This window comes from Ailuropoda melanoleuca, chromosome 2 (genome assembly GCF_002007445.2).
Source record: "Ailuropoda melanoleuca isolate Jingjing chromosome 2, ASM200744v2, whole genome shotgun sequence".
NCBI classification, from domain to species: Eukaryota; Metazoa; Chordata; class Mammalia; order Carnivora; family Ursidae; genus Ailuropoda; species Ailuropoda melanoleuca.
In genome coordinates, this window is record NC_048219.1 from 185,939,700 (window position 1) to 185,965,194 (window position 25,495).

At 40.3% G+C, this 25,495-nt stretch overlaps 1 protein-coding gene across 6 annotated transcripts in view; it reads right to left on the reverse strand.

Annotated features, from left to right (window-relative positions):
- The window catches only part of DOCK10 (dedicator of cytokinesis 10), a 240,246-nt gene that overhangs the window by 39,923 nt on the left and 174,828 nt on the right, over positions 1-25,495 (reverse strand). For all 6 annotated transcript variants that reach the window (XM_019798992.2, XM_011224086.3, XM_034655274.1 and 3 more), the window contains 8 exons: positions 24,607-24,699; positions 24,046-24,164; positions 22,022-22,091; positions 18,553-18,666; positions 16,043-16,114; positions 10,035-10,181; positions 3,869-3,952; positions 1,699-1,795 (listed from right to left, as the gene is read on the reverse strand). In XM_019798992.2, coding sequence (XP_019654551.2) covers positions 1,699-1,795; positions 3,869-3,952; positions 10,035-10,181; positions 16,043-16,114; positions 18,553-18,666; positions 22,022-22,091; positions 24,046-24,164; positions 24,607-24,699 — 796 coding nt within the window. The remainder of the gene's footprint in view (positions 1-1,698; positions 1,796-3,868; positions 3,953-10,034; positions 10,182-16,042; positions 16,115-18,552; positions 18,667-22,021; positions 22,092-24,045; positions 24,165-24,606; positions 24,700-25,495) is intronic.

Genomic DNA, 25,495 nt, shown 5'->3' on the forward strand with positions numbered 1-25,495 from the left:
CCCAATACTAAGTTGGCGCTAGTTTATAAAATAAAAAGGAAGATGAAACAGAAGTTGTCCAAGGTACCACTCCATAAGATCATCTCTCTTTTTCTATAAAGGTATTTAGATTAAATGTACAATTAAATGTACTTTGTAAATTAGAAGAGAATGGAATAACGAATTAAATAGCTTAGGTTTATTCCTTAATGGAATTAAAAAGCTTATATTTAAGGTTAAAATGACAAACCTTTTATGGTATGGCACACCATAAGAGACTCTTAACTACAGAGAACAAACAGGGTGGCTGGAGGGAGGTGGGTGGGGGACGGGCTGAATGGGGGATGGGATTAAGGAGGGCACTCGTGAGGAGCACTGGGTGCTGCAGGTAAGTGATCAGTCATGAAGTACTACTCCTGAAATCAATATTATACTAGCTGTTAACTAACTAGAATTTAAATAAAACCTTGAAACATAAAATGATAAATAAAAATAAAATGACAACACTTTTATAAACCTGATAATGTATTTTACCCTATTTTCCCTCCAAAATATTACATACACGTTATTTTCCCTCCAAAATATTAGCTTTGTATAATACACATGGTAGAAGCTGCAATACATGTGAGGGGGCTCTTTACCATCTTTGCTTCTGCTTTCCATGAATATCAAAACTGTGCCCTGTGGATAATTTACTCACTGCTTAGAACCAAGGTATTTTTTCTCTCCTCCTCCCTCCCTTCCTCCTTCTTTCCTCCCTTCCTCCCTCCTTTCCTTCCTNTTTTTTCTCTCCTCCTCCCTCCCTTCCTCCTTCTTTCCTTCCTTCCTTTTCTTGAGGTATGATTGACTAACACTATATTGGTTTCAGGTGTACAACATGAGGATTCCATATTTGTATGTTTTGCGAAATAGGAGCAGAATATTTTAAGTTCTTAAATCATTTTAGTGTTTCCTTTGCATCTTGATGTTGGATTAGCTTCTGATGGCTACCTGCGGGATGATCATCTTCATATCTACCTATATCGGTATATATAAAATATATATTAATAAAGGTTATAAATGAAAATATTTTCTGTAGACCATTTATGCTTTAGCAAATATGGAAACGAGGGGCCCCATTCTTCCCTGTTCCAACATCTGGGGCTCTTTCTAACCCAGACATATCAAGTCCTTACAGTGTTGCCATCCTTCCTGCCTTCCTTTCTCTTTTTCAAGGCAAAAGTTTTTTCAGTTGTTGTTGTTTTTTTGGTATAAACTCATCTTGAGGAATTACATTTTAACATAATTATACACTGTAGTTGATACCTTCTTGAGCTACTGACAAATAGTAAACACAAAAAGTGAATTTGTACTCACACAGTATAACTTTTCTTCCCCATAATTATATGCCTTTCAAAATCAAAGGAAAGCTATCTTTTGGAGACAGTATAGTAAAAGTATTACTGTAGGTTAAAATTCTTTGATTTAGAATCATCGATTTTATAATATTGTTGGTCTTCTCTTTATTGAAAAAGGAAACATAGACAAAAACTGAGAAATATAGAGCCACCAACTTCTTTTGCATTTTAGCCTGATTACCTGGGTCTAACGCCCCCGTGACAGCTTCAGGCAAAACCAAGATCAAGGAAATAGGAAAAATAAGCAACACATAAACAAAGGTAAAAACAAACAAATCTGAATGTTCACTTTGGAGGAACCGATGAAAACTCTGGGCATTACCTGGAATGTTTGCTGATCTTATGGGGAGACACAGAGGAACAAAGTGTTCATGCTGACATACTTCTTGAAGAAAATCAAACTTATACTGGCATAAGGTCTGAAAAAGAGGCAAACTGAATGACTATTTTTTACACACCGAGAAAGTTAATAAAATCTATGCACTTGAATCTCATACCCACAAGGAAGATGTAGCTACTTTTGTGCGCTTTTGTTTTGGAGCTTCTAAGAGATATGATCTTACGGAGTGGTATTTTCCACTTCGCTTAGCTTATATCCGCCTATGTTTATTCTGAGAGGGATCGTGTCTCACCGCAGGTACAGAGCTCTAAACTACACTCAGCTCATAGAACAGGTCACTGCAATCAACCCTTCTGGTCCCGCGCTAAGGAAGACAATGGCGCACGTGATCTAAGACTAGAGAACTCTTTCTGCAGGGCTTTGTTCTCAGAGTAAATTATTAAATTTCACCTCTTCCCTGCCTTTGCAAACAGGCCTGTCTTCCCAATAATGTTTTGATTAGGACAGTGATGAATGGAATCCAGACATGGTCTAAGACAGCTTAATACATGTGTTAAAACTAATCACATAAGAAGGAACAATAAACACATTCATAAATATTCTGTTTTCACTGCCATGTAGACTAAGTAATCAATTTTTAAGATCCAGTTAGGTTGTATTCATTATAGTCACTAATATCAGCCAACAAAATAAAATATATTCCACTTGCTCAGATATTTTAGAATTATATTCTGTGGCAACTCTAGCTAATAATTTAAAATACTCTCATTTCAAACAAGAATAGTATTTGACTTAATCCTTTGTGCATCAAAGTGAATAAGAGCATAATTAAATTGCACGTTAATTTTTTTCATCAAGTATGTTCTGTTTGGTGTCTGAAAAAAATAAATAATTTAGGTCTGCTGGAATATACCTAAAAGGATATTCTGCAAATTTCATGCATAATTGGAGCACCAACAAAGAATATTCTTTCAGAATATATTTACAGAGAGAATTGGATTCTCAAAACCCAAATATCATATAATCATATAACTCTCCTAGTCGAAAGTAATTCTCCATTGCCCAAAAAATAGTGTTCAGATTCCTAAGCATGGCATGAACGGATTTAAGAAGATCATTATTTATTTTTGGCTTCTCTACATTCATTATTCTTTCCCAATACCTAGATAATTACCCCTTGGGGACTTTTCTTCTTCCCAATGGGCAAAGGTTAATGGGGAGCTATTAATTCAGGTGCCCTGTCTTCCTTTCTTAAGAGGTAGGCATGTGACCCAAAGCAGGTTGGTCACACATTTCCTCTCAGGAATGTAAATCTTAAGCAGGGGGTTAAGAGAAAGAAAATGGTCCCAACGTATTTTTTAATCAGTAGTGGACCTTGGTCACATGGTTCTTCCTTTGCAATTATTCTTGTGCTCTGGTCCCTGCTCTTTCTCAAGCTCAGCTCTCCAGCTCTTTCATTGATGCCTTTATGCTTCTAATACTTTCCTTTTGCTCAGATTGTCATAAGTTTGTTGCTTGCAACCCAAAGAGCCTTAACTGGTACAGCTTTCCCCCATTCCAGTCTTATTTCTCTCCAGCATATGCCCTACTATAGCTCAGTGGTTCTCAAACTTGAGAGTACATAAAAATCCCCTGAAAGCCTTATTGCAATGCAAATTTCTGAGCCCCACCTGCCACTGTCAACTCTGAGATCACTGGTCTGGGAACCACACTTTGAGAATCACTGCTCTTTAGACAGCACTGTTCCCAGTCTATCTCCCAACCTATTCTCCCTAATTGGGAGGGGGAGTCAACTGTCCATTTTGCCCTAGACTGAAGGATTTCAGAAAAGTGAGACTTCCAGTGCTAAAAAGAAGACAATCCCAAGCAATCTTGACTACAAGAATTGCAGCTGAAAGGAATCACTCCTTTCACCACCCACAGGAAATAGAAGTGAAACGTACATGCTTATTCCAGGTCCCCCATTAAGAAAGGATTTGGGAGACTAACTCAGATGGACCATTTTAAAAGACTTCCTCTCATTAGGATAGAAAACTATTTTTTGATGCACAGAATGGATAGGCTATGTTTCAGGCAGACAAACACAGAGACTAGTTGATTTATTTATAATGCAATGGTTCAGAAAGCAATCACTTCTGCACTTGGTTCTTACCTTGAGATCACCAGAGGAGAACATGCTGATGTAATTGTTAACCATCTTAAATACAAAGCCCCGATCCATAAATGTAAAACAGCGCTAAAAAATATAAAATTGCAAATGCAGACATTTTTACTTTAAAGGTCATTAAAGATTTTAGAAAAGGTGATGAAATATATTGAAGTAAAATGACATTTAACTAAATGTGTTGTGTAATAAATGTTTAAAAAACCTCTACAATATGTTTAAGCATTCATCCACTTATGGCAACTAATTAAAACGTGAGACAGTGTGCACACACCAGAAAGTTACAAATCCCTATTTGTCAATTTTATAAAATACTACTTAGAATTTTGCAGTGAAATATTATAGCCCTTTCCTTTCCATAGAGGTTTTAGCTTTTACTTATCTATTTTTTTAATCATTTAGTTACATTTTTTTACTGTGTTTTAGTAATTTGATTCCCTAGTTTGTCGGGTGAAGACCCTTCGCTGTACAACACTGGGTAGGAACAGGGGTGGAAGAGGTGGGTCAGGAAAGCCTTTTTACATCTCTTGTAGTTTCCTTTCCAGGAAAGGCAGCTTGAATTTGAGGAGTGGAGGTAAGAGACCCTGAGATTCCCATCTCTTACACTGTTGTTAAACTCTCTTAAGTATACTATGGAGAGTCTTAAACAACAGGTAGGTTTGGAGACAGGCAAACATTCCAAGTTGGCACGGGATGCTCTCTCCAAAAGACCAATGGCCATGTAAGCGGTAACCAAGCAACAGAGGCCAAATGACCGCACTGGAAGAGTGTGAAGTGGGAGGCACAGACCATATTTACCGATGCCGGATCTTGGGGAGGCACCAGGGTAAGTTGCCAAAGGGAGGCCATCACTGTGTGCATGGGTTTGGTTCCGTCATCCGCGTGGATGTGAGAACATGCATGGAAAAATCTGTAAGATTTACAGCTGCTGCACCACTTAGTATGGAAGGCTTCTTTCTTGTCTCAAGAGTTCAGGATGGTCCATTGCAATGCCTGTGCCTTTTTTTGGATCTCTTCTCAATTTTACAAACAAATCTCCTTTCTCAGAAAGGACTGGACATAAAATCTTGTCATAGTTAGTATATTTACCAAGAGGAAAGTCCCCCATTGAAATACATCTGTACGTAAGGAAGAACTATTTTCTCTCATAATGTTCTTCCAATTGTTAGCAAGGTCATTTATATTTTTGTTTTGTTTTCTTTTCCCTTGTTCTTTGGTTTCTTCTGAATGATTTTTCTGTACCTACTCATTCATGACTATATTAGTATGCTGCCTCATTTATATTTTCATTTTTAATATGAATTTAAGTTCTTTTGATAACTCTTCATCCAGTAAATGACTCCAGTGTCCTCCCATCTGCCCATAGAGCGGCGGGGAGAGGTAGACACCAGAGCATAGTCATAGGCTCAGAAGATGTAAAGCAATAAGGGAGGAGAGAAGGAAAAGAGGGGCTTTTGTATCTTCTGCACAATGTAGGGTCCCAGCAGGTATGTCAAATCCTTGTAGGTTCTCCAGCTGCAGGAGGAAGTCCCTAACCTCAAAATATTGCCACTGTGGGGCTTTTTCCAGAGAAGACCACTTGCTGTCTTCTTCCTGTTGGAAAGGGGTTTGGGTGTGACCTTACAGAGAGAGGAGAACCATCCAATACAACCATGGGCTCCAGAAACATCTCAATAAAAAAGCAGGTGAAAAAGAACCCTGGGGGTGTCAGTGGTGAAGACACAGGGCTCTTTGACTCGATGGAGGAGGGGTTGGTGAGTTCTGTCACTGAACTAGAGTAGTGACAGTTGTCACTTTGGGGGGCTACCATGCTTAATATGCAGAGAACACCTGATAGCTTTTGAAGGAGGTCAAACCCCAGTACCGGTGAATAGGGAAGATGGGGAGAAGGCTGCCTGCCCTGGGGATTTAGGAAAATCCATTTGGGATTTCCTGAGATTGAAGTAACACCTTCTATGTGGTAAGTGTGTCATCCTCTTCCCAGGGGCAGTGAGGGAAAAAGTGCGTCATTCCTGGGATACAAGATCAGTAGAATCAGCCTGCCACCTGCAGAGAGCCCTCTTGCAGGTCAAGCTTCACCAAGTGTGTCTCCTGTCATGGGTCCATCCCCGCATCGCTTAACCCAGGTGCACAAGCTCTTCAGCTCACTGCTGAGGTCTGGAGGAGCCCCTTTGCTTTTGTTTAAAAATAATTTATATTAACTGTTTATATTAACAAAAAATAATTTGTTGCAGCAGGCTTTGGCAAACTATGGCCCATCAGCCCCAACTGCCTACTGTCTATTTTTTTATTAAAGATTTATTTATTTATTTGAGAGAGAGAGAGAGAGAGGGTACAAGTGGGGGTGGGAGTGGGGCAGAGGGAGAGAGAGAATCTCAAGCAGACTCCCTGCTGAGCATGGAGCCAGATGAGGGGTTCGATCTCACCACCCATGAGATCATGACCTGAGCCGAAATCATGAGTCTGACACTTAACAGACTGAGCCACCCAGCTGTCCCCATGGTCTACTTTTGTAAATAAAGTTTTATTGGAACAGAGCCACACTCAATCATTTACATATTGTCTATGGTGAGTGGTTTATGGCTCTATCGCGCTACAAGAACAAAGTTAAGGGGTTGTGCCAGAGACTGCATGTCCTGGAAAGCTAAAGATGTTTAGTATTTGGCCCTTTAAAAAAAAAGGTTGCAGATTCCTGATCTGGACGATAACTTATACTCTACAAAATGTCCTCAGTTTGGTTTAATAAACTAAAAGCCAAATATTCTAAATTATGTGCAAAAATATATTGTTGTAATAAAAGAATATTTATGTTATTTAACCAATTGTGAGGACAATGATAATTTTAGTCCATCATTCGTTCAGTGAAGAGTATGAAACCCCAAAGTGCAAAACAAACTAGATGAGAGCCCTTGCCCTTTCTTTATATGTTTTACAAAACCACTGGTCCTACTAGCTCCTTTCTCATCTTGGATACTTGCCTTTGCCCCTGTGCGAGACATTAGCTTCGGTACCACCCACAGCAACTTTTGCATGGCTGAGCTCTACAAAAAACACTTATTTATTAAAACTCACGAAACACTTAAGTCAAATAAAGCAAATAGGAAGACCTCCCCCCTTTGAGAGACTCAGTTATCCACGTTCTTGTGGAGATCTGCACAGAAATATCACAGATGTTTCTTTACATGTATTTTACTACAAACTAAGACTGTCTCCTTTATTAGATGATTTCCAAATGTTGTCCAAAGTTAACTGAAATGAAGTGATCAGTCAGGCACGTGTGTCAAAAGATACGTCTGTCTGAGCAGGAAAACACAAATCACACTGAACTTTCCTTTGCTATCTCCCTGGCATTATGCCTGCATAAGAAGAGTACCTGGAACGGTTTGCTCAAGTAACTGGAGTCGTGACCCAGATTGGCAGTAAAAAGAAAAATGACAAAAGCTCCATAGGTATTCATGGATCCATTTGTATCCTATCCTCTTCCAGGAGAGACTAGCCAGAGAAATGCGCAAGATTTTGGCTTCGTTGCTGCAAAAATATTACTTTCCCATAATATGATATAAAGGAGGACACATTCTCACCTACGACATTTTTATATGCCCACACCAAAGACACTGCTCTCTCCATTCTTGGAAAACAATCTTGGCACAAGTATGGTGTGAAAATTATATTTTAATTGTGAAATTCCAAAGCCAGCTCATTCACAGTATTTGATTACTAACATAGAATTTAATAACCAAAAGAGGCAAAAGTCACTTGAAACCCAATTGAGCAAATAACCTTTATCAGATTTCTGGGAATATAAGATATTTATATGCCAATAGCAGGAGTGGGCAACGTTGAGCAGCCGAAAGCTCAAAGTTCATCAATTCACAGGCATTGTGCCAAATGACTACATTCAATTACATTAAAAAAAAAATCACTCTCTCTCCTTTTCCCTTTTCTTCTTCTAGTTCAAAAGATTCATCTAATAATCTTGGCAAGAAGTTAAAAAAAAGTTTTCTGTGTCAAATAAATGCCATTAAAACTAAAATTTGAAAACCACGCCTGGCCGAGGACTACAGGGGAAGGGAGAGAAAACGGAATGGGAAGAAATCAGAGAGGGAGAGAAACCATGAGAGACTCTTAACTATGGGAAAGAAACAGAGGTGGGTGGGCAGATGGGGTAACTGGGTGATGGACATAGGGGGGCACATGATGTGATGAGCGCTGGGAGTTCTATGCAACTGATGAATCACTGAACTCTACATCTGAAACTAATGACCTACCATATGTTGGCTACTTGAATTTAAATTAAAAAAAGACAACGACGCTTGTAGGATGGACTTTTATAATGGACAATATATTAAACTGTTTCCACTTACAAACTTCACGTATTACTTTCAATTTGCAGTCCACATAATCTATATAATCTTATAGACTTTTAAGACTATAGATGTAGAGATATATTTGTTTATCTATTGCCAGTCCATGCTTATTACCCACAGATTTCACAAAACCACTGGTGCCACCATTAGCCTTCTACTCTATCTTGTCCTTTTCAATCTTGGACATTTTTTACTTGCCCCCAAGTGAGACATCAGCTTATGTACCACAAGAAGCAACTTTTGTATAAATGAGCTCCAAAAAAAATACACTTATTCCAACAAGTACAACAGCATTTAAGCCAAGGAGGGTAGGTAAAATGTCTTTTCTCTTTCTGAAAGACTTGCTTATTTGTCATTCTTTGCAATTTAGGGAAGAATACTGCAGATGTTTCTTAAACGTAATTTGCTTACAAATTGGACAGTTTATCGTTTTTTTCCAAATTTCCTCTTTTATCAAACACTTCAAATAAACTACTAGCATAGTAATAAACTTTATTCACATAAGTCTTAAAATGTGGTAGAAAACTAGAATAATTGTTTTCTTCTTTACCCTCTTCATCACTAACTCTGACCATCCCTGTTTCTTTCTGAAAGCAAAATATTGAAGAAAAACAGTGAATTTAAGATGAGATCAAATATAGTGTATAATTTGAAATGATGTTTAAAACTTTAAAAATGGATTTATCTGGATTAAAACTCACCAAAGATAATCTGGGATAATTTTATATGTACCTCCATGGCCTCTTAGCTTTCTTTACATAGTTAGTATTTACTTATAAATTCTTACACTTATGCAGTATGTTCTGGTGTGTATCCTAAACATACAAGAGCAGTGGCTTCATCAGGTTACAATAGTCAATAATCGGGCAAAAGAAGGAATAGAAGACAAACATCATCTTTCTAGCTGGATGTATTTTTTTTGAAGATTTGAAAACCATTATCTTTCAAGTTGGATATATATATTTTTAAAGATTTTATTTATTAAAGAGAGAGCAGAGCGAGAGAAGGAGCACGAGCAAGGGCGGGGAGGGGCAGAGAGAGAGGGAGAGGGAGATGCAGGCTCCTGACGGAGGGTTTGATCCCAGAACCCTAGGATCATGACCTGAACCGAAGGCAGGCAGACTGAGCCACCCAGGCGCCCCTTTCTAGTTGGATGTATTCTCCGTTAAATGATATACCATCATTCTACATTAGCTTTTTTTTTTTTGACTAAACATATTTTTTCTTCTCAAGTCCATCTGTAATCCAAAGAAACATAACTATGATACTATATATATGTGTGTGTACATATATCGAGTTTAGTAAGTAGTTCTCAATACTTGAACTGATTGTTTTAAAAATGTGATTAGTGCATAATATTTTCGTCTTGTGAAAAAGAAACTGGAGGTAACACAACAAAAATGCCAGATTACCAAAAGTTCCCCAAAGGGCTACTTGGCATCATTGTTGGGGCTACAGGCAATCCAGAACACCGCTTCAAGGGCAGAAATGCCCAAGATCATAAGCTACAGTGCAGCTTTTCCTTTAAAAACCTCATTTTTCTCTTTAAGAATGTTTAGAAATGCTATGATTTGACAAGAGTCAAATGGATACTTTTATTAAAACTCGGTTTTTGTTCTATGTGCCTCCAGATTGGAACACAATATTAAAAAGTATGATGCATGGATAGAAGTATTCACCTAATAGTGCTAGCCTTGACTCTTTATCACAGATTGATTAACGGGCAGAGCAGCTCCCATCGAAGACCATGAAGGCTGGCCCAGAACTGCAAACGCGGAGAACCGTACCTTAAGAAATCTGGCAACACTGTGATTTGCCCTTCTTGTTTCTTCAAGGGCATCCTTGTATTTCCAGATCACGTGATCGCATAGGACCATGACAAGATTGTCCAACTCATTCTGGTAAGATTCAGGAAATCTTTGAGCCCGAGAAAGCTAAGGAAAGAATAGATCATTGCTTTATAATGTGGCATGTGAAATCCTAAGCCTGGAAATATAAGAAACTGAAAGACTTCATTTTGTACATCATCAAACAAAAAGGGTCCTTTTGGAAAACTGAAAGCGATAATAAAATAGAAACCCTTTAAATGTCAAGATCATGATTTCCGTCATTTTCATTTCATGTCTCCTTCTATTTGGGCCAATGATCTTTTCACTTTTTCATTAAAAAGTAAAATACATACTAATTGCAAACTATCCAGTGAAGAAACGTCTCACATCTTAATTCCCCCCATTCCCTCTAAGAAAATAATTATAATGAATATTGTTCTAGATTTATATTAACACATAATTCTCTATTTAATGTAAAATTAATTATTTTGACTTTTCAGGACTAGGCATCCCCCAACTACAAGAGTTCAGTGAATGAATAACTGAGTGAGTACAGATGTTGCTTTGAAATGTTTTCTAGTAAGTGCCGGGTAGTCTTTTCTGAAAAATTTATTTCAACCTTATCGAGGTATAATTGACATATAAAACTCTAAGATAGTTAAAGTGTTCATTGTGGTGTTTTGATACACGTATACATTATGAAAGATTCCTTCCATCTAGTTAATTAACATATCCATCATCTCACATATTTATCTTCATTTTTTTGTGTGAGAACACTTAAGTTTTACTCTGTTAGCAAGTTTCAATCACACGACACACTGTTATTAGCTGTAATTACCGTGTTTTACATTGGATCCTCAGCCCTTATTCATCTTGTAGCTGCAAGTTTGCACAAGTGGATCCGAACCTCACAGCCCCAGCATATGCCGCAGCAGGTGCCAGTGGGACCTCACAGTCAAGAGACGTGCCACCAGTTACATACATGGACTTAAACTCTCTGGGTCCCCAAAGACCACCCTCAGATCCAGGAATCTTCTCCTCCTGTTGGACCTCCTGCACAGGAGGGGAAAGTTTCAAGCAGCTAAGCTTTCCCCATCTATTTGTAGTTCGTGAATTGACACGGACCTTTGCACGAGATAAGCAAGATTGATTCATCTTTACAAGTTGGCTTTAAAATTAGACTCACATTTTCACTATAGATAGAAACACAAAATTTAGAGATCGACTGAACTATATATTTCTAAAATTCTCCTCACCCAGCCTTCCATGCTGCCAGAATAAAAATCATGGAGGAGGAAGTTATAGGAATCACTTAGAACAAACAGCGGTTCAACCGTGGGATGCTGCTGTGGGCTAGCGCTGGATTTTTTCTTCTTTTCTTTTCTTTTCTTTTCTTTTCTTTTCTTTTCTTTCTTTCTTTTCTTTCTTTCTTCCTTCTTTTTTTTTTTTTTTTAACTAAGTCCAGGCCCTCAGGTGCCTCTGTGTACGGGATTTTTTTTTTTTTAAGTCAAGTTACCAGGACACTGCTATATATATATATTTTGGGGTATTATGGTTACCCTCCGTGTATACTTAACACTTACTGTGGAAATTAAATTAAATTAACAGTAAATAAACCTACGTGATTTAATCACATGCATCACTTTTCATTCTGCTCCATAGACGTTGGGAAATAAGGGTAAACAATTCACCTACATGAAAGCAACATTCACTTTTTAAATAATCGAAGCACATTTGTAGATTTCCTCTTTTCCCTTTGTTGATCCTTTAAGGTGTAGGAAACGACCAGCACCGACATTTTCTTCACACCAGGACACGTATTGACACCTTGGGCTTTGATATTCCCTCTGTTTCTCTCTCTTTTTGTCCTCTTCTCAAACTCCCCTTGTGGCCTACTCCTACTCTTAACCCAAAGATGATCTGACTGGTAAATACATGAGTAGTATTTTTATCTGTTCTCCAGAAGCATATCCCAAAGGCTTGAGGTGGGAGAATTTCTGCTCCAGGGATTATGGATTTCTGTCTCAGGACATGGGGGGGAAAGGGGGCAAGGGGTTGGCAAAGTCTGATCTCAAGCAAAGGCTCGAGAACTAGTTGGAGAATCTGGGCTATCGTACCACATATGTCGCCAGGAGCAGGCACAGAATGCATGGGCTAATGTCAGGCATTTGGCAATTTTTTAGGAACAAGAGGCTGATGGGAAATAAAAGGTTAGCCTGTACAATGAACCTTTTGCTACTAGAGACGAGTGCAGAGAAGGCATCCAGCAGTTCCTAGTAAACAGAAACTCGCCTTGGCTAAGACAGCAGGGGTCATGTGGAGGTGCTATCCGCCTCCCAGAGGACTTAACCAGATATCTTTCCTGATCTCCTCAAATCTCCCCACTCCGTGATGACAAAAACTGTTGTAATGGTGGGGAAAGCCATTCACTTCACAACTGGAAAAAAAAAAAAAAAGAAAGAAAAAGAAGAGAAAATGCAGAGAGCTTGAGAGGCGTTTATTGTGAATGCTTTTGAGTCAAATGATGGTATCAGGTCTTTCTTACTGTGATGCATGGAGATGGTTAGATGGTTAGAAAACTGGAGGGTGATGGGCCCCTGGAAGAAAACTGGAGGATGGGGTTGCCCCTGAAGGGGACAGTGAGAAGGCAACTGGAATCAGTGAAGATAAATGGTTAGACACAACGATGTTGCCCATGATGGGTTCCTTTATTCTTAACCGTTCACAAGGGCATCTGTGACCTATTTGAGCAGATAGGTACTGGTGGTAACGAAAGGGTTTGAGTCCAACCTGTTCTTTTTACAGATAAGAAAACAGGCTCTGAGATATTACATGTCTTTTTCATCATCTAACAGGTTAGTGGTAGGGCAAGGATTAGAGCAGTGAAGTGTCCTAACTCCAACACAGCTTAAAAACAGAGAGATAGGAAACATTCTTATCTTCACATTAGATTTTCTCTTCCTTCCAGACAGGAGGTTTTTATCTATGGAAGAGGGAGAGCAGACACAGCTGAAAAGCAAATATAAGACCTAAGAGCTAAGTTAGGATGCCCCGGAGATGATTAAATGTCCAGCCAAGGCAGATCTGTTATGCTTGGGTCAAGCCACGGCTGGAGAGACCTGTGGTGTGGAGGCATGGCTGGGGACATCTGGGTGGATGACGTCAGCATGGTGGCTCTGCACACTTCCCTGAGCCCTCAGCACTGGTAGAAGTGCCCTATTCCTCCCTACTAGGAGATCACATTTCTCCCAGGTGGGAGACCCTGCAAAAACCTTTCCCTGCAAGGCAGTAGGCAAATCCTTCGGGAGATGTCCCTCTTCTTGCCCCGGAGCTCAGGCCAATAACTGAAGTTGAGTCCCAGCTTAGCCCAGCTATGAACCTGCTGTGCCTAATAAAATAAGATAGGTAATATACCCCAAGGAGCTGTAAGAGTTAGCTGGCCCACTCCAAGCAGGAGCCATGGGAGTTCCTTTGAGATTGGGTATTAAATGTGTTTGATCGAGGGGGTCAGAAAGAAGAGTGAGTAAGTTAAAACTCATTGACATGGGGGCACTTTATCAGGACTTGGGATGAAACGATCTTGTTCACTGTTAGGATGGCTCTTAGAACGCTGGACACAGCACATTGTAAGCAAAGGAAAACAAGAACGCTTGAGGTGCCCCGGCAGATGACAGAGGAAAGAATAAGGAGGCAGAGGAAAGTGGACATGTAGGAATGCATATGTTGAGATCAGAAGACCCACTGGAGGATGAAATTCTACAGGAAGGTGCAGAAGACACACCATCCACACCAAGGCCATCAAGAAGGTTCTGGGACCGACATCCCTAAGGAGTTCAGTGGTCTCATGTCTGCAGGTGAGACAGGCAGTCACAGTGCTGGCTCACTCACAGCTTTGAAGGTGATGTTCAGCAAAATAACAGAGGCCATGTGATGGTACTTAACCTCCAGTAGCCAAAGAGCAGTGATTATCATAACATATGGAAAGGCTGAAGGGCAGCCAAGGGGGCTAGACTCTCAGGGAGTTGTAGAGCTAGTTAGTAATATGTGGGGTTCCTATGGGAAAAACAGGCAGCAACCAGCAATGACAGTGCTTAATCCACCAAGAAGGCAAGAATGGACTGTTAGAAGATGAGGATGTTTGCTCCAAAAATATTCACGATGACTTTCTCTGTTCCTGGACCTGAGTCAGTTTTCAGATCTGGTACACACTGATTGAAGCAGAGACCGAGACTCTAAAAAACGCCCCCTGCGATACTTTAGTAAGTATATCCTGTAATGATTCTGTCAGTCCTTCTACAAAGGACTCTACAGACATTTACTCAGGTGACGTCACTGGGGAGAGGGGATTACTCCTCTATTTCAAGCACTATTAAACACAAGATCTGAGTTGATATTGACATCTGAAGGCCAAAAGAATCATCATATCCATCCTGTTAGAGTGGGAACTTGCAGAGAGCAATAAAAGAGTCCTGACTAAAATTCTGTTAATACTGGGTCCGCTGGTTTCAGAGATACACCCAACAGTCATTTACCTGGTGCAAATGTATAACTATCCATTACGCATTGACATAATTAGCATTTAGGGTTACCTTACACTGGATGCTTGGCCTATGGAGCTTTCCTCGTGTAAAAGGCCAAGTGGAAGTGTCCGACACTGCCCCTTCCTGACCAAGAGTGTAAATGAAGATGATATCACTATTCACCACCATCTCCACCCCAAGCAATATTCTGATTTATTCTCTTGGTGGCAGAGGGGGACAGTCCGAGGTTTCCCCTTGGTCTTACCCACTCTGGGAGTACAGAGAAATCTATGTGGAAGTCAGGTGGTCAATCCACTTGCGTCTTTCTTGGTCCTCCTTACCCAACTGTAACTACGAATGGTCTGAGCAGAATGTGATTACCAGAGGCTGAGACCACTCTGGACCACTCTGATTGAGGCCTGGGTCGCACCCCAGTGTGGTGAGGCACCAAGATCTTCAGAACTGCTGGCTGAGGGTGAGAAGAATTAAAAATGGACAGAAGAGGAGGCAGACAATGAGATCAGGTAGGGCCCTGAGACATGCTGCCATGACAGGAGTTACACGTAACTCCACTGGCCTCCCTCCTGTCAATTTCCTTTCAGGAAGAGAGGCCCATGGGAACTGTGGAACAGCAGGGTCAGGAACACATGTGACATGTGGTCCAGACCGTGGACTGTGGCAGCCATGGACGTGCACAGCTCAGATGTCCCTTCAAGACAAAATCTACTGGGAAGAACATAAATAGTTGCTAAACCTTCAGGATCCGCTCAAGCGTTCGTGCCAAGGCCACACTCTCCTGAGGCTGGTCCAAGTTAGTAACTGAGCTTGCGGAGACAAGAGAACCAGACCATCTCCCCATGGAGGACTCTCCTAATGAACGTTCTCTGCTCTCAGATTGCCCATTGGACTAGCCAAAATCTTCTCACTGCAGAGCCCTTCCCTTCCCTTCCCTTCCCTTCCTTTCTTTTTTTTTTTTTTTAAGGATTTTATTTATTTATTTGACAGAGAGAGAGACAGCCAGCGAGAGAGGGAACACAAGCAGGGGGAGTGGGAGAGGAGGAAGCAGGCTCTCAGCGGAGTGGGGAGCCCGATGTGGAGCTCGATCCCAGGGCTCTGGGATCACACCCTGAGCCGAAGGCAGACGCTTAACGACTGAGCCACCCAGGCGCCCCTGCAGAGCTCTTTATGGCCAACCTTCCTTCCTTCCTTCCCCATCTCCTTCCACAGGTGTCAGACTTTCCTGTCCCTTTTGTCCTTCCTTCTCATCTTTTTGAACTTCTAATTTTGTCCTCGCATCTGCTTCTGAAGGACCTTTAGTGACACACACAATCATTTCTCGCACTTAACATAAATTGCTAAGGTTTACAAAGTAAATAAAAATGGAACTAATGAGAGCGTATTCATCAGCATAATTGTTGGATAATACTGTATCACCCGTGATCTTACCTGAATTTTATTTGTGTCAATCAAGTGCTGGGCCATTGATTTTAGGATAATTGCAAAAAAGAACCAGGAGTGCTATTAGAAAAAGAAAAGACAATAAGAAATTTATTATGTTAGAGCAAAATAATGATGATTTTGTCCTTTACAACATGTATATATTAAAAAATCTTGATTTTAAAATGTATTCTTTGAAATGAACAAGTGAGCTGCACACCCATGACTGTCCGGCCCACGCAAATGAGTGCTTTCCACAGACCAGTGCCCCTCTCCCACAGCAAACTGCTGCTTCCTCCAGTCTAGGGTTGAACTCAGGCCTCACAACTTCCTCTCTGAAGGATGGACTTAGGAAAGGCCTCGGCAGGCCCAGGAATATGCTGGTAAACCCTTAAGGCGGGAGTCTCCTGGGGATCCTCCTAGGGGGCTCCCAAGGGGCATTTCTCTTGACTCCTCTCCCACCTCTTCCTGTGGGGAGGGGTGGAGTTGGAAAAAACAGAAACATGTCCCCTGATGAAGGTCCCTCTTTCTTGGGTCTAAGGGTCATTCTTATCCCAGATACAGAAAGTATAGATTATCTATGGAGAGTTAAAGAATATACCTCCTTGATCCTTTTCCCTTCCCATTTTCTCCACCACAGATCACAATTTTGAATTCTGTACTAGTCATTCCCTTGCTTTACTTCATAACTGTGCTACCAATTTCATCCACGGAAGTAATATTTACTTTTGCCTGCCGCTGAACTCTGTATAAATTGAATCATCCTATGTGGATTCTCCTGTGATTGGCTTTTTCATTCAACAGATTCTGTCCTGAGGTTCAGTTCTGTTCAGCCACGTAGCTGGGAGTCCAGTAACAATTTACCATATCCCATATATGACCACACTTCATGGATCTGCTGTACCATGGATGGGCATTTGAGTTCTATCTGGTTTCAGCTGATATAAACTATGTCTCTAAGAACTTCTGGGTACACAGCCCTAATTTTAGAAGTCTGTCTGAGATGAGGGGCAGAGGGAAGAGGAGGTCTGAGTTCTAACACAGCAGCTCTTGCTTAACCGAAGGGGTTGTTTGATCTTGGCAATGGAACTCATGCTGGAAATAATCAATACAAGGCACACTGTTAAAACCCCCTTTCCCCATCTTGTCCAGAATGATATGTTTTCACCATATGCCCAATGTCCCCACATTTGTCTCTTAATGCAGCTGATACTTACCATGCCCCACCTCTTAGCACTCTGGTCTGCCTCTGCCTTTTACCTTGAATCCCCACCCAGGACTAAGGAAATTAAGCCTTTCGCCTCAGTTCGTGTCTGATAACAGGAGCCCCACTCCTCTCCTTCCCTCCAATCTCTGTAGGCCCCGCATATTCCTTTTTCATATTCCCACATCCCACTGCTTCCTAGCTCCTGACGCACCCCCCGCATCCTCCCCTGAGAACCGTGACACCGTCCTCACCCTGCAGGAGTCAGTTCCCTACACAGTCATCAGGGTGCTCCTTTAAACTCAGGTCTCTCACGTCACTCCCCTGCTCAAAACCTTCAATGGCTCTCAATTTTGCTGAGTGGACACCAAAGTCCTTGCAATGGCCCACGAGGCCTTATGCTACCTGCCTACCAACGCACCATGCTCACCCCACCTCCTCTCTTCTTCTCTAACTTGGCTCCAGCCACACTGGCCTCTCTGCCGTCCTTCTGGCACCCCAGGCATGCTGCTACCTTGTGATTTTATTCACATCTCCCCTTTACCTTTACAGTTCTCCAAGCATCCACATGGCCAGCTCCCCCTCTTCCTTTGCATTTTTTGCTAAAGTATTATCTTCTCCAAGAGCTCTATCCTGACCATTCCATTTAAGCTGCACACCTCACTCTGTACTCCCAGTGCTCCCAGTTCCTCTTACTGGCTCAACATTTTCTTTTCCCATAGCACTTCTCATTTTCTAATACACAATTTAATTAATTTTGTTATTATGTCTGTAGTTTATTTTTTTTTATCCCCCAGTAGAATGCAAGCTTCCCAAGGGCAGAGGTCTTTATTCTATTCTCTGATGCCTACCAAATGCTGAGGTTGGGGTCTGTCCCATGGGGAGCACTTGGAACGTCTTTGTTGCATGAACAGAATGAATATACACATAAAACTAATTTAAACAAACTGCTTGGCCTAGAATAATTTGAGTTTAGGGAACTCATGTTGATGCTTATTGATCCCCCTCCTCTTTCCAGCTACATACTAATCAATCATCCATCTCTCAAGTTATGATAGATAATTAATTTAACTAGGGACTAAATCTGTGGGCCAAACGACTCCACTTGGGCCCATTCTATATCTTCTGTTCTTTTGACACAGATCTCTTTTGCTTAATGTTTTTATATACTACAGCTTCAATATAGTTTATGACGCTTATGCTAGAAACTATAAGAGAAACGATCTATGGAAATCAATGAGTCTCATTGCCTTCCGGGGGTGAGATCCAGCGATCCCTTGTGCTAGCAACTGAAAGACTGTTTTAAATTCTTTACCTTCAGGACATGCTTTACTGTTGTTGAGTCATTTGATTTCAAAAGACCAGTCACATTTTTAGCCAGTTCCTCATGTATTGTTCTCTCCTTGCATGCCGTGGTCTTGAACACGAACTGAAGAAAATCCAAAAAGTGAAAAAAGTTAAAGACTTAGAAAAAAACAAAGCCTCAAAAATTATGTTACATGAATAACTCGTATCTCAAAATTATCTGCTCATGCCAGATTTTTCATGAAATAAATGAAGGCCCAATGATAAGAGTAGTACACAACTGTTCCTATTCAGGGCTTTGCACAGAGAGGACTCGGCTCACCTAAGCTCTCCTTGAAACTCTTTTTGTAGAAATCAAAAGAAAGAGTCAGAGAGCAATTTAGCAGGTTCAAGGAAACATGGAGGGCTTTGACCCACCTACTTAGGACACATTTCCCCTTCTCCTTCCTTCCACTGGTAACAGGTGGCATGGTAGCATTTCTTCATCCTGAAAGGGTAGAGCACCCACTCAAATAGCCAAGTGGGGAAGCAGGTGCCTTCCAGAGGCCAGTAGGTGAGCTCCCCACATGCCCAGTTTCTATCATCTCATGCTTAGACACAGCTATCAAAGAGTTCATGAACATTGGCCATCAGTAAGATAACAAATGCTGCTCACTTTGTTTCTTCTCTCAAAAAATGGGTTTTGGTGTACATTTCTGAATGCATGTAATCGTTTTAATTTTCAGGATTTCTTCATAGATTTTCAGGATATTGATACCCATTTATGCATATTATTTTAATATAAAAAGCTTATCCCTGGATTATACTATTTTACTTATGAGTTGGGTTTGCCTCAAGGAAGGTCATTTCTTCATAATCTTCACCACTCAGACTTCACTATAATCAAGAGTGAAGGCAGGCAAGAAACTCAAAGGAGAGGCCCATCACATTTGAATCTATAATCATTTCTTTGAACTTGGCAACTTACGGACACTTAAGTTGCTGTGATGTAGCCTGACTTCTCCAAGACCATCTCAGAGGAGAAAGACAAAGCTAAGAGATGCACGAATCTAGCCAAAATCAAGAGTAATATGATTTCTTTTCCTCATGAACTATGACTCATGTGAGGGTAATATCATCACCAACTACCTAGTCCCATGCACAATTATTTAACACCAACAGCATTATAACTAGCTCTGAGATATTCTTATTTTCAAATTTTGACTGGAACACGTCAGTGCCACGAATTGCTGGAAACCACGGCATTTAATTAGACTGACTTGAGACACACATCTTTGCAAAAGACATGGTGTAGGTGTGCATTTTGGATATTGTAAATGGGGTGAGTTAGCAGCATTTAGCACCACTGAACTTGAAATGGTGTTTAGTTTGTTTCTGAATATATATAAATTCCATTGAATATATCGCATCTTTCAAGGACATCAAAGCATATATTGGTACCAGCCCATCAGTTTTCATTATACACCTAGGTATGGGGCTTAATATCTATCTACATGTTAAAAAATACTTTTTCCCACAGGGAATAAAAAAAATCACTCATTGGTCAGGGTCAGGCTGTCAACCATGTAGTGCAACAGGAGTCCAATCACAGAACCATAGCACTAGGTGTTCATCGGGTCCATTCCTTCTCACTTCACAGAGGAGGAAAAATGAGCTCCAGAGAGGCTGATGGCTCACGCTAACTCTGTGGCCTTGACTAGAATCTGATTTCCCACTTGCTAGTTTAGTGTGCTTTCTGGAGTAAAATTCCAGTTGATCATATTCATTCAGTGTGTCCACTTTAGATATATGAAAACATTTTTATGAAATATCTTTGGGAATTGTTATCAGCTTGAAATCCCATTGAGGTGTATACTTCTAGATTTCACCCACGTCAAAGCAAACTAAATAAGCGATCCCCTATATGGCAAAATCAAATGGTCTCATCAGGAGATTTCAAACATCCTGGTTAGAAATAAAGACCATACCAGGAGGCACTTCAATACACATTTTCAAGAGCATCACAGAATGAGTCTGACAGCTGAGTTAAGGTTCTCATAAGGAACTTTCTTTGGCTGTCACAAAAACAGTCACAGCATTAGTGGATTCTTCATGCAATCTTCTATGAGCCCATTGGAACAAGGTAAGTACTTGTGTTGAAATGAAGATGCTTTGTGTAATAATATGGACTGGGGAATTGTTTTCTTCTTAGTCCCTTTGTTGATTGAAATGGAAAACTTGGGTTAAGCATTGAAAGAAAGTTCCGTAGATGGTTCTGTTGAATGTAAATTCATCAGTGCTGGATTCAAGTATGCTACCACTCTGTCTTAAACAGAGAGCAAACTAAACAAGCATTTGTAGGTCAACTGTCTTTCTGCAGCTGAAATGTAGATCTTGTTGGGTAAGATTATACCATAGGGAAATTATTGTGAAGTAACTATTTTTGGCATATGGGCTATTTTAAGGAAGGGCACACGCTTATACGTGGGCATCTGGGAACATACCTAACATTTCAGGCAGGTAGAAATTATGTAGATATAAAACTATAATGTAAAAACTCCCTCAGAGGGATTCACTCCAGAATGAAATTTCATAGAACGTTTTGTTTTCTTTTTTGTTTTTACTCGTTTCTAGCACAAAAAAACCCCAAATTCTTCTCTAGTTGCCTTTCTAAATATCTAAATCATTGGAGTATATGTCTATTCGTATATATTGATGGAATAAATTCTTTCAATTAAAAAAATTCCGTGTCTCAAAAAGGCTTAATCTATACATAAAAAATAGAAATTGACCTTCTCTATGCATTATAAAGTAATATAAGGCACTCTCATTTATCTCTGGATGGATTCTTTCTTTTCATTCAAGATGACATTTAGGCAGGAACTCTAATGTGCAAACATCATCACAAGTTCACTGGCATTAATTCACAGGCCAACTGGAAATGAGAATATGAACATGTCCGAGTGAACACTTGGCAAAGGACGCTGGAAGGAGCAGTGCACAGGGATGGAATGGGCTAGTGGATCATGCCCGAGGATAAAGGACTTAACATACCAGAAGCAGGTACAAATATACAGTAACTGGGAAAATGAAATAATGCCTGAGAAAACAATAAAAAGAGCTAAGAAAACATTACAGAAGAAACACAGAGCATTCAACAAACCAACAGGAAAAATATTCCGTAACTTTACCCAGAAATTGCATTTATTTGTAATGTGGACTTCGACAGGTCAATACTTTCATTTTCTCTTCTCTTTCTTTGCTCTTTCTCCATATAAATATTCATTTGCAGAGGTACATGTTATTATGCATTTAAACAACACTTCTGGACCATCAATGCAAAGAGATGGAATTCTAAGTAGCTAAGGGGAATGCTTGGTATTACCGTGGTGAGCCCCATCCAGCTACAGGGAGAAACATCCCACTTATTGCAGACAGGAAATGAGACAAACCACACAGCACAAGGGGATACGCCCAAGGTCCAGGTGGCGATTTTATACCTTAATGTATGACTGGACGGAGTGGTCCAGCTGCTCCTCATGGCACTTGGCCACAATGTCGGTCAGAACCCTGGAAAAACAAAACTGTTCAGTGGCCTTTCTGGAGAAGGCAGGAACATACCACTCGGTTTAGCACTGGAGTGTTTGGTAAACTGGGTATTTAATAGGTACCGAATTAATGCATGAACCAATTTCAGACTCCCCCTCCCTTCTGATCCCCCAATATGCGTATTACCTGTTAACTATCTCCAGCCTTGACATCTCTAAACACTAAGGTACAAGGAATATCTTATGGCTGCAAAATCACACTGGAGACTGTTACGGCTTGCATGTTTGATGACACTGTCTTCTTAGAAAAAGGATCATTTTTGGTACGTGATTAAAATTTAAGACTTTTAGCCTCTCATTATCATAGTCCATTAAAGAGGGCTTCTGTCAAAAGCAATTAGGTTAAGATGCAGGGTTTTGTTTTTTATTTCCCTCCTTAGCTGGTGAAGTGTTTCTAGTAACAGTAGTGGTACTATTTTCACATTAAGGCCTCCCGCCGCTCCACAGCTGCTGTGTTTGGAATGTCTTGGAATTTCAGCATAGTTAGGAGTCTTGTTCATGAAGACCCGTATATTCAAGTTGCAAAGAGCCTCAACTGAAGGCACAGTTGGGCACTTTTCATCTGGGTCCAGAACTGGCTGCGGTGGGACTGTTAGACATGCTTTAATTTTCCAGAGCTTCAGGGCCTTACTTTAAAAACGAGGCTAAAGACCCTCATTCTGAAAGAGGTTAATGACATGCTTGTGAGTTTGGAAAGTTCTGGACACATCTCAATGTCAAGAGTAATTTTTTTTCCCAGAATTCTGTGACTAATACGTTTTTTAAAAAAATGAACATTAGACATATATGATGCTTTAACTAATTTAAAACAGTATCTCTACAGAGAGGAAATTAGGATCATCAAGACACTAGATAGATTAGTAATGTCGGAAGAATCTAGTACAGACAAATTTAAAGAGAGGACAATTAAAGAAAAATTAAAAAAAAATCTAGTGTGAATGTGGAGCGGTACAGCCACTCTGGGAAACAATTCAGTATTTTCTTAAAAACTGCACATGCAACTATCATATGACCCAGCAGTGGCATCAGGCTTTTATCTCAGAGAAATAAAAACTTGTGTTCACCTAAAATCTACTGCAAACTGGAAAAAACCCAGATGTTCGTTCTTTTTCTTTCTTTCTTTCTTTCTTTCTTTCTTTCTTTCTTTCTTTCTATCTATCTATCTATCATCNTTCTTTCTTTCTATCTATCTATCATCTATCTATCTATCCATCTAAAATTTTAACAGACTAGTAGTTACCAGGGCTAAGGGGTGGGGGCTGGGGACAAGAGGGAACTCATTGTGTGTATAAAGGGCATCCGTGGTGATGGAAATGTTCCCTATCCTGTTTCTATCAATTTCAATATTCTGGTAGTGATACTATGCTGTAGTTTTGCAAGATGCTGCCATTGGTAAACTGGGTGAAGGGAACATGGGATCTCTCCGCATTATTTCTCATGACTGCAAGCAAATCTATAATGATCTCAAAATAAAAAGCTTAATTAAAAAACTAGAAAATTTTGGGGCGCCTGGGTGGCACAGCGGTTAAGCGTCTGCCTTCGGCTCAGGGCGTGATCCTGGCGTTATGGGATCGAGCCCCACATCGGGCTCTTCCGCTATGAGCCTGCTTCTTCCTCTCCCACTCCCCCTGCTTGTGTTCCCTCTCTCTCTGGCTGTCTCTATCTCTGTTGAATAAATAAATAAAATCTTTAAAAAAAAAAAACTAGAAAATTTTTTAAAAACTGGTCTAGAGCTATATCTAAATGATAATAACGGATTTGAAGGCAAGAACTCAAGAGTGGAAAAAGTACTTAAAATTTGAGACATGGTCAAGTGAAATGCAAGCTTGCACAAGTAGGGGCTGTTCAGTTATCATCACAATTTTGTGTAATTGCGGACTCTCAGATCTCTTCTCCTAAGACCGCGGGAGAGATACCTGGTCACAGTTGTACTTATTTCGTCTTCTTCATTCTGTACCAGCACCTTGAAGAGCTGATTCAAGATTATAGGCAGAAAACTCATGATTGCATGGATCTTGTCCACATTCAATAAGTTCTGTGGAAAATTGGTAGGAGAAAAAGGGGCACCAATTAAATTAAAAGCACGTTCTGCTGATGTGTTTCAGAACTCAAATAGGAATACCCTAGCCCACCTTTATCTGGCTTTATTCTTCATTGCACCTTACCATGGCACACGGTATGGGGGCATAGTTGCAGGGACCCGATATGCAATTATCTAATTTGAAATCAATTGATTCTGATTTTCAAATATTTTGATTTTGGAAAAAAAAAAAAACCCTGACATTTGCTTGTTTTGTAAATAACAGGCAGAAACTGTTTAGGAATTGAGAAATAACCATGCGCTCTCTGAATTGATACGGCATTTAAAAATCGTCGATGGTAATTACCTCTTAGTTTGCTACTCTTTGGAAACTGTCAAGGCCTCTTTTGCCCATTTTTGCCCTGGAGACGTGGAAACTATTTGCTTGTTGTGTTACCTTACAAGAGCGGATGAAATTCGAGGTAGGTGACTGAGACATATCTTTCTCTCTTTTTTGGCACTGTCGGAAAAATGCGTTCACATGGGGATCCTGAAACAGCAAAGAAAGTGTTTATTTCTGATGACGCATAAGCTGTATAGCAATTATGGTGATGGAGGGTATTTCTGGAGGACAGATGCCTCGATGAGCAGGTGCTTATCAAGGAGTTAAGCGATGGCTTTGTAAGTGTGCTTTTCTTCTTGGCCACGTGACAGTGGCTGGAAAAGCACTTACTCTGACTCTTTCCTCCCCCTTAAAAAAAAAAAATTGCCTTCTTTCATCTTCCTGTTTTTCCCACAGACTTTAATGTATTTTTCTCACATATTTCTTAACATATATGAGAAAATATACTCTTACTATACACAGGGATATTTTCAGCCTTAAAATACCTGAGCTAGTAAAAAATTAGGAAGTTCTCATTAACCTGATTAGATAAAACTGATTTGTTATGGGTTGAACTGTGTCCTCCCACAATCCGTATGTTGAAGTCCTAACTGCCGGTACCTCAGATTGTAACCATATAGAGACAAGGTCTTTAAAGAGATAATTATGTTAAAATGAGACAGTAGGGTGGACCTAGTCCAAAATGATTGATGCCTCCATAAAAGAGGAAATTTAGGGGCCCCTGGGTGGCTCCGTGGGTTAAGCGTCTGACCCTTGATTTCAGCTCAGGTCTTGATTTCAGGGTCACGGGTTCAAGACCTGCATTGGGCTCTACGCTGGGAATGGAGCCTGCTTAAAAAAAAATGAAGGAGGAAATTTGGACACAGAGATAGACACCAGACATGTACTGGCATAGAGGAGAAAACTGTGAGAGGACCCAGCAAGAAGATGGCCACCTACAAAC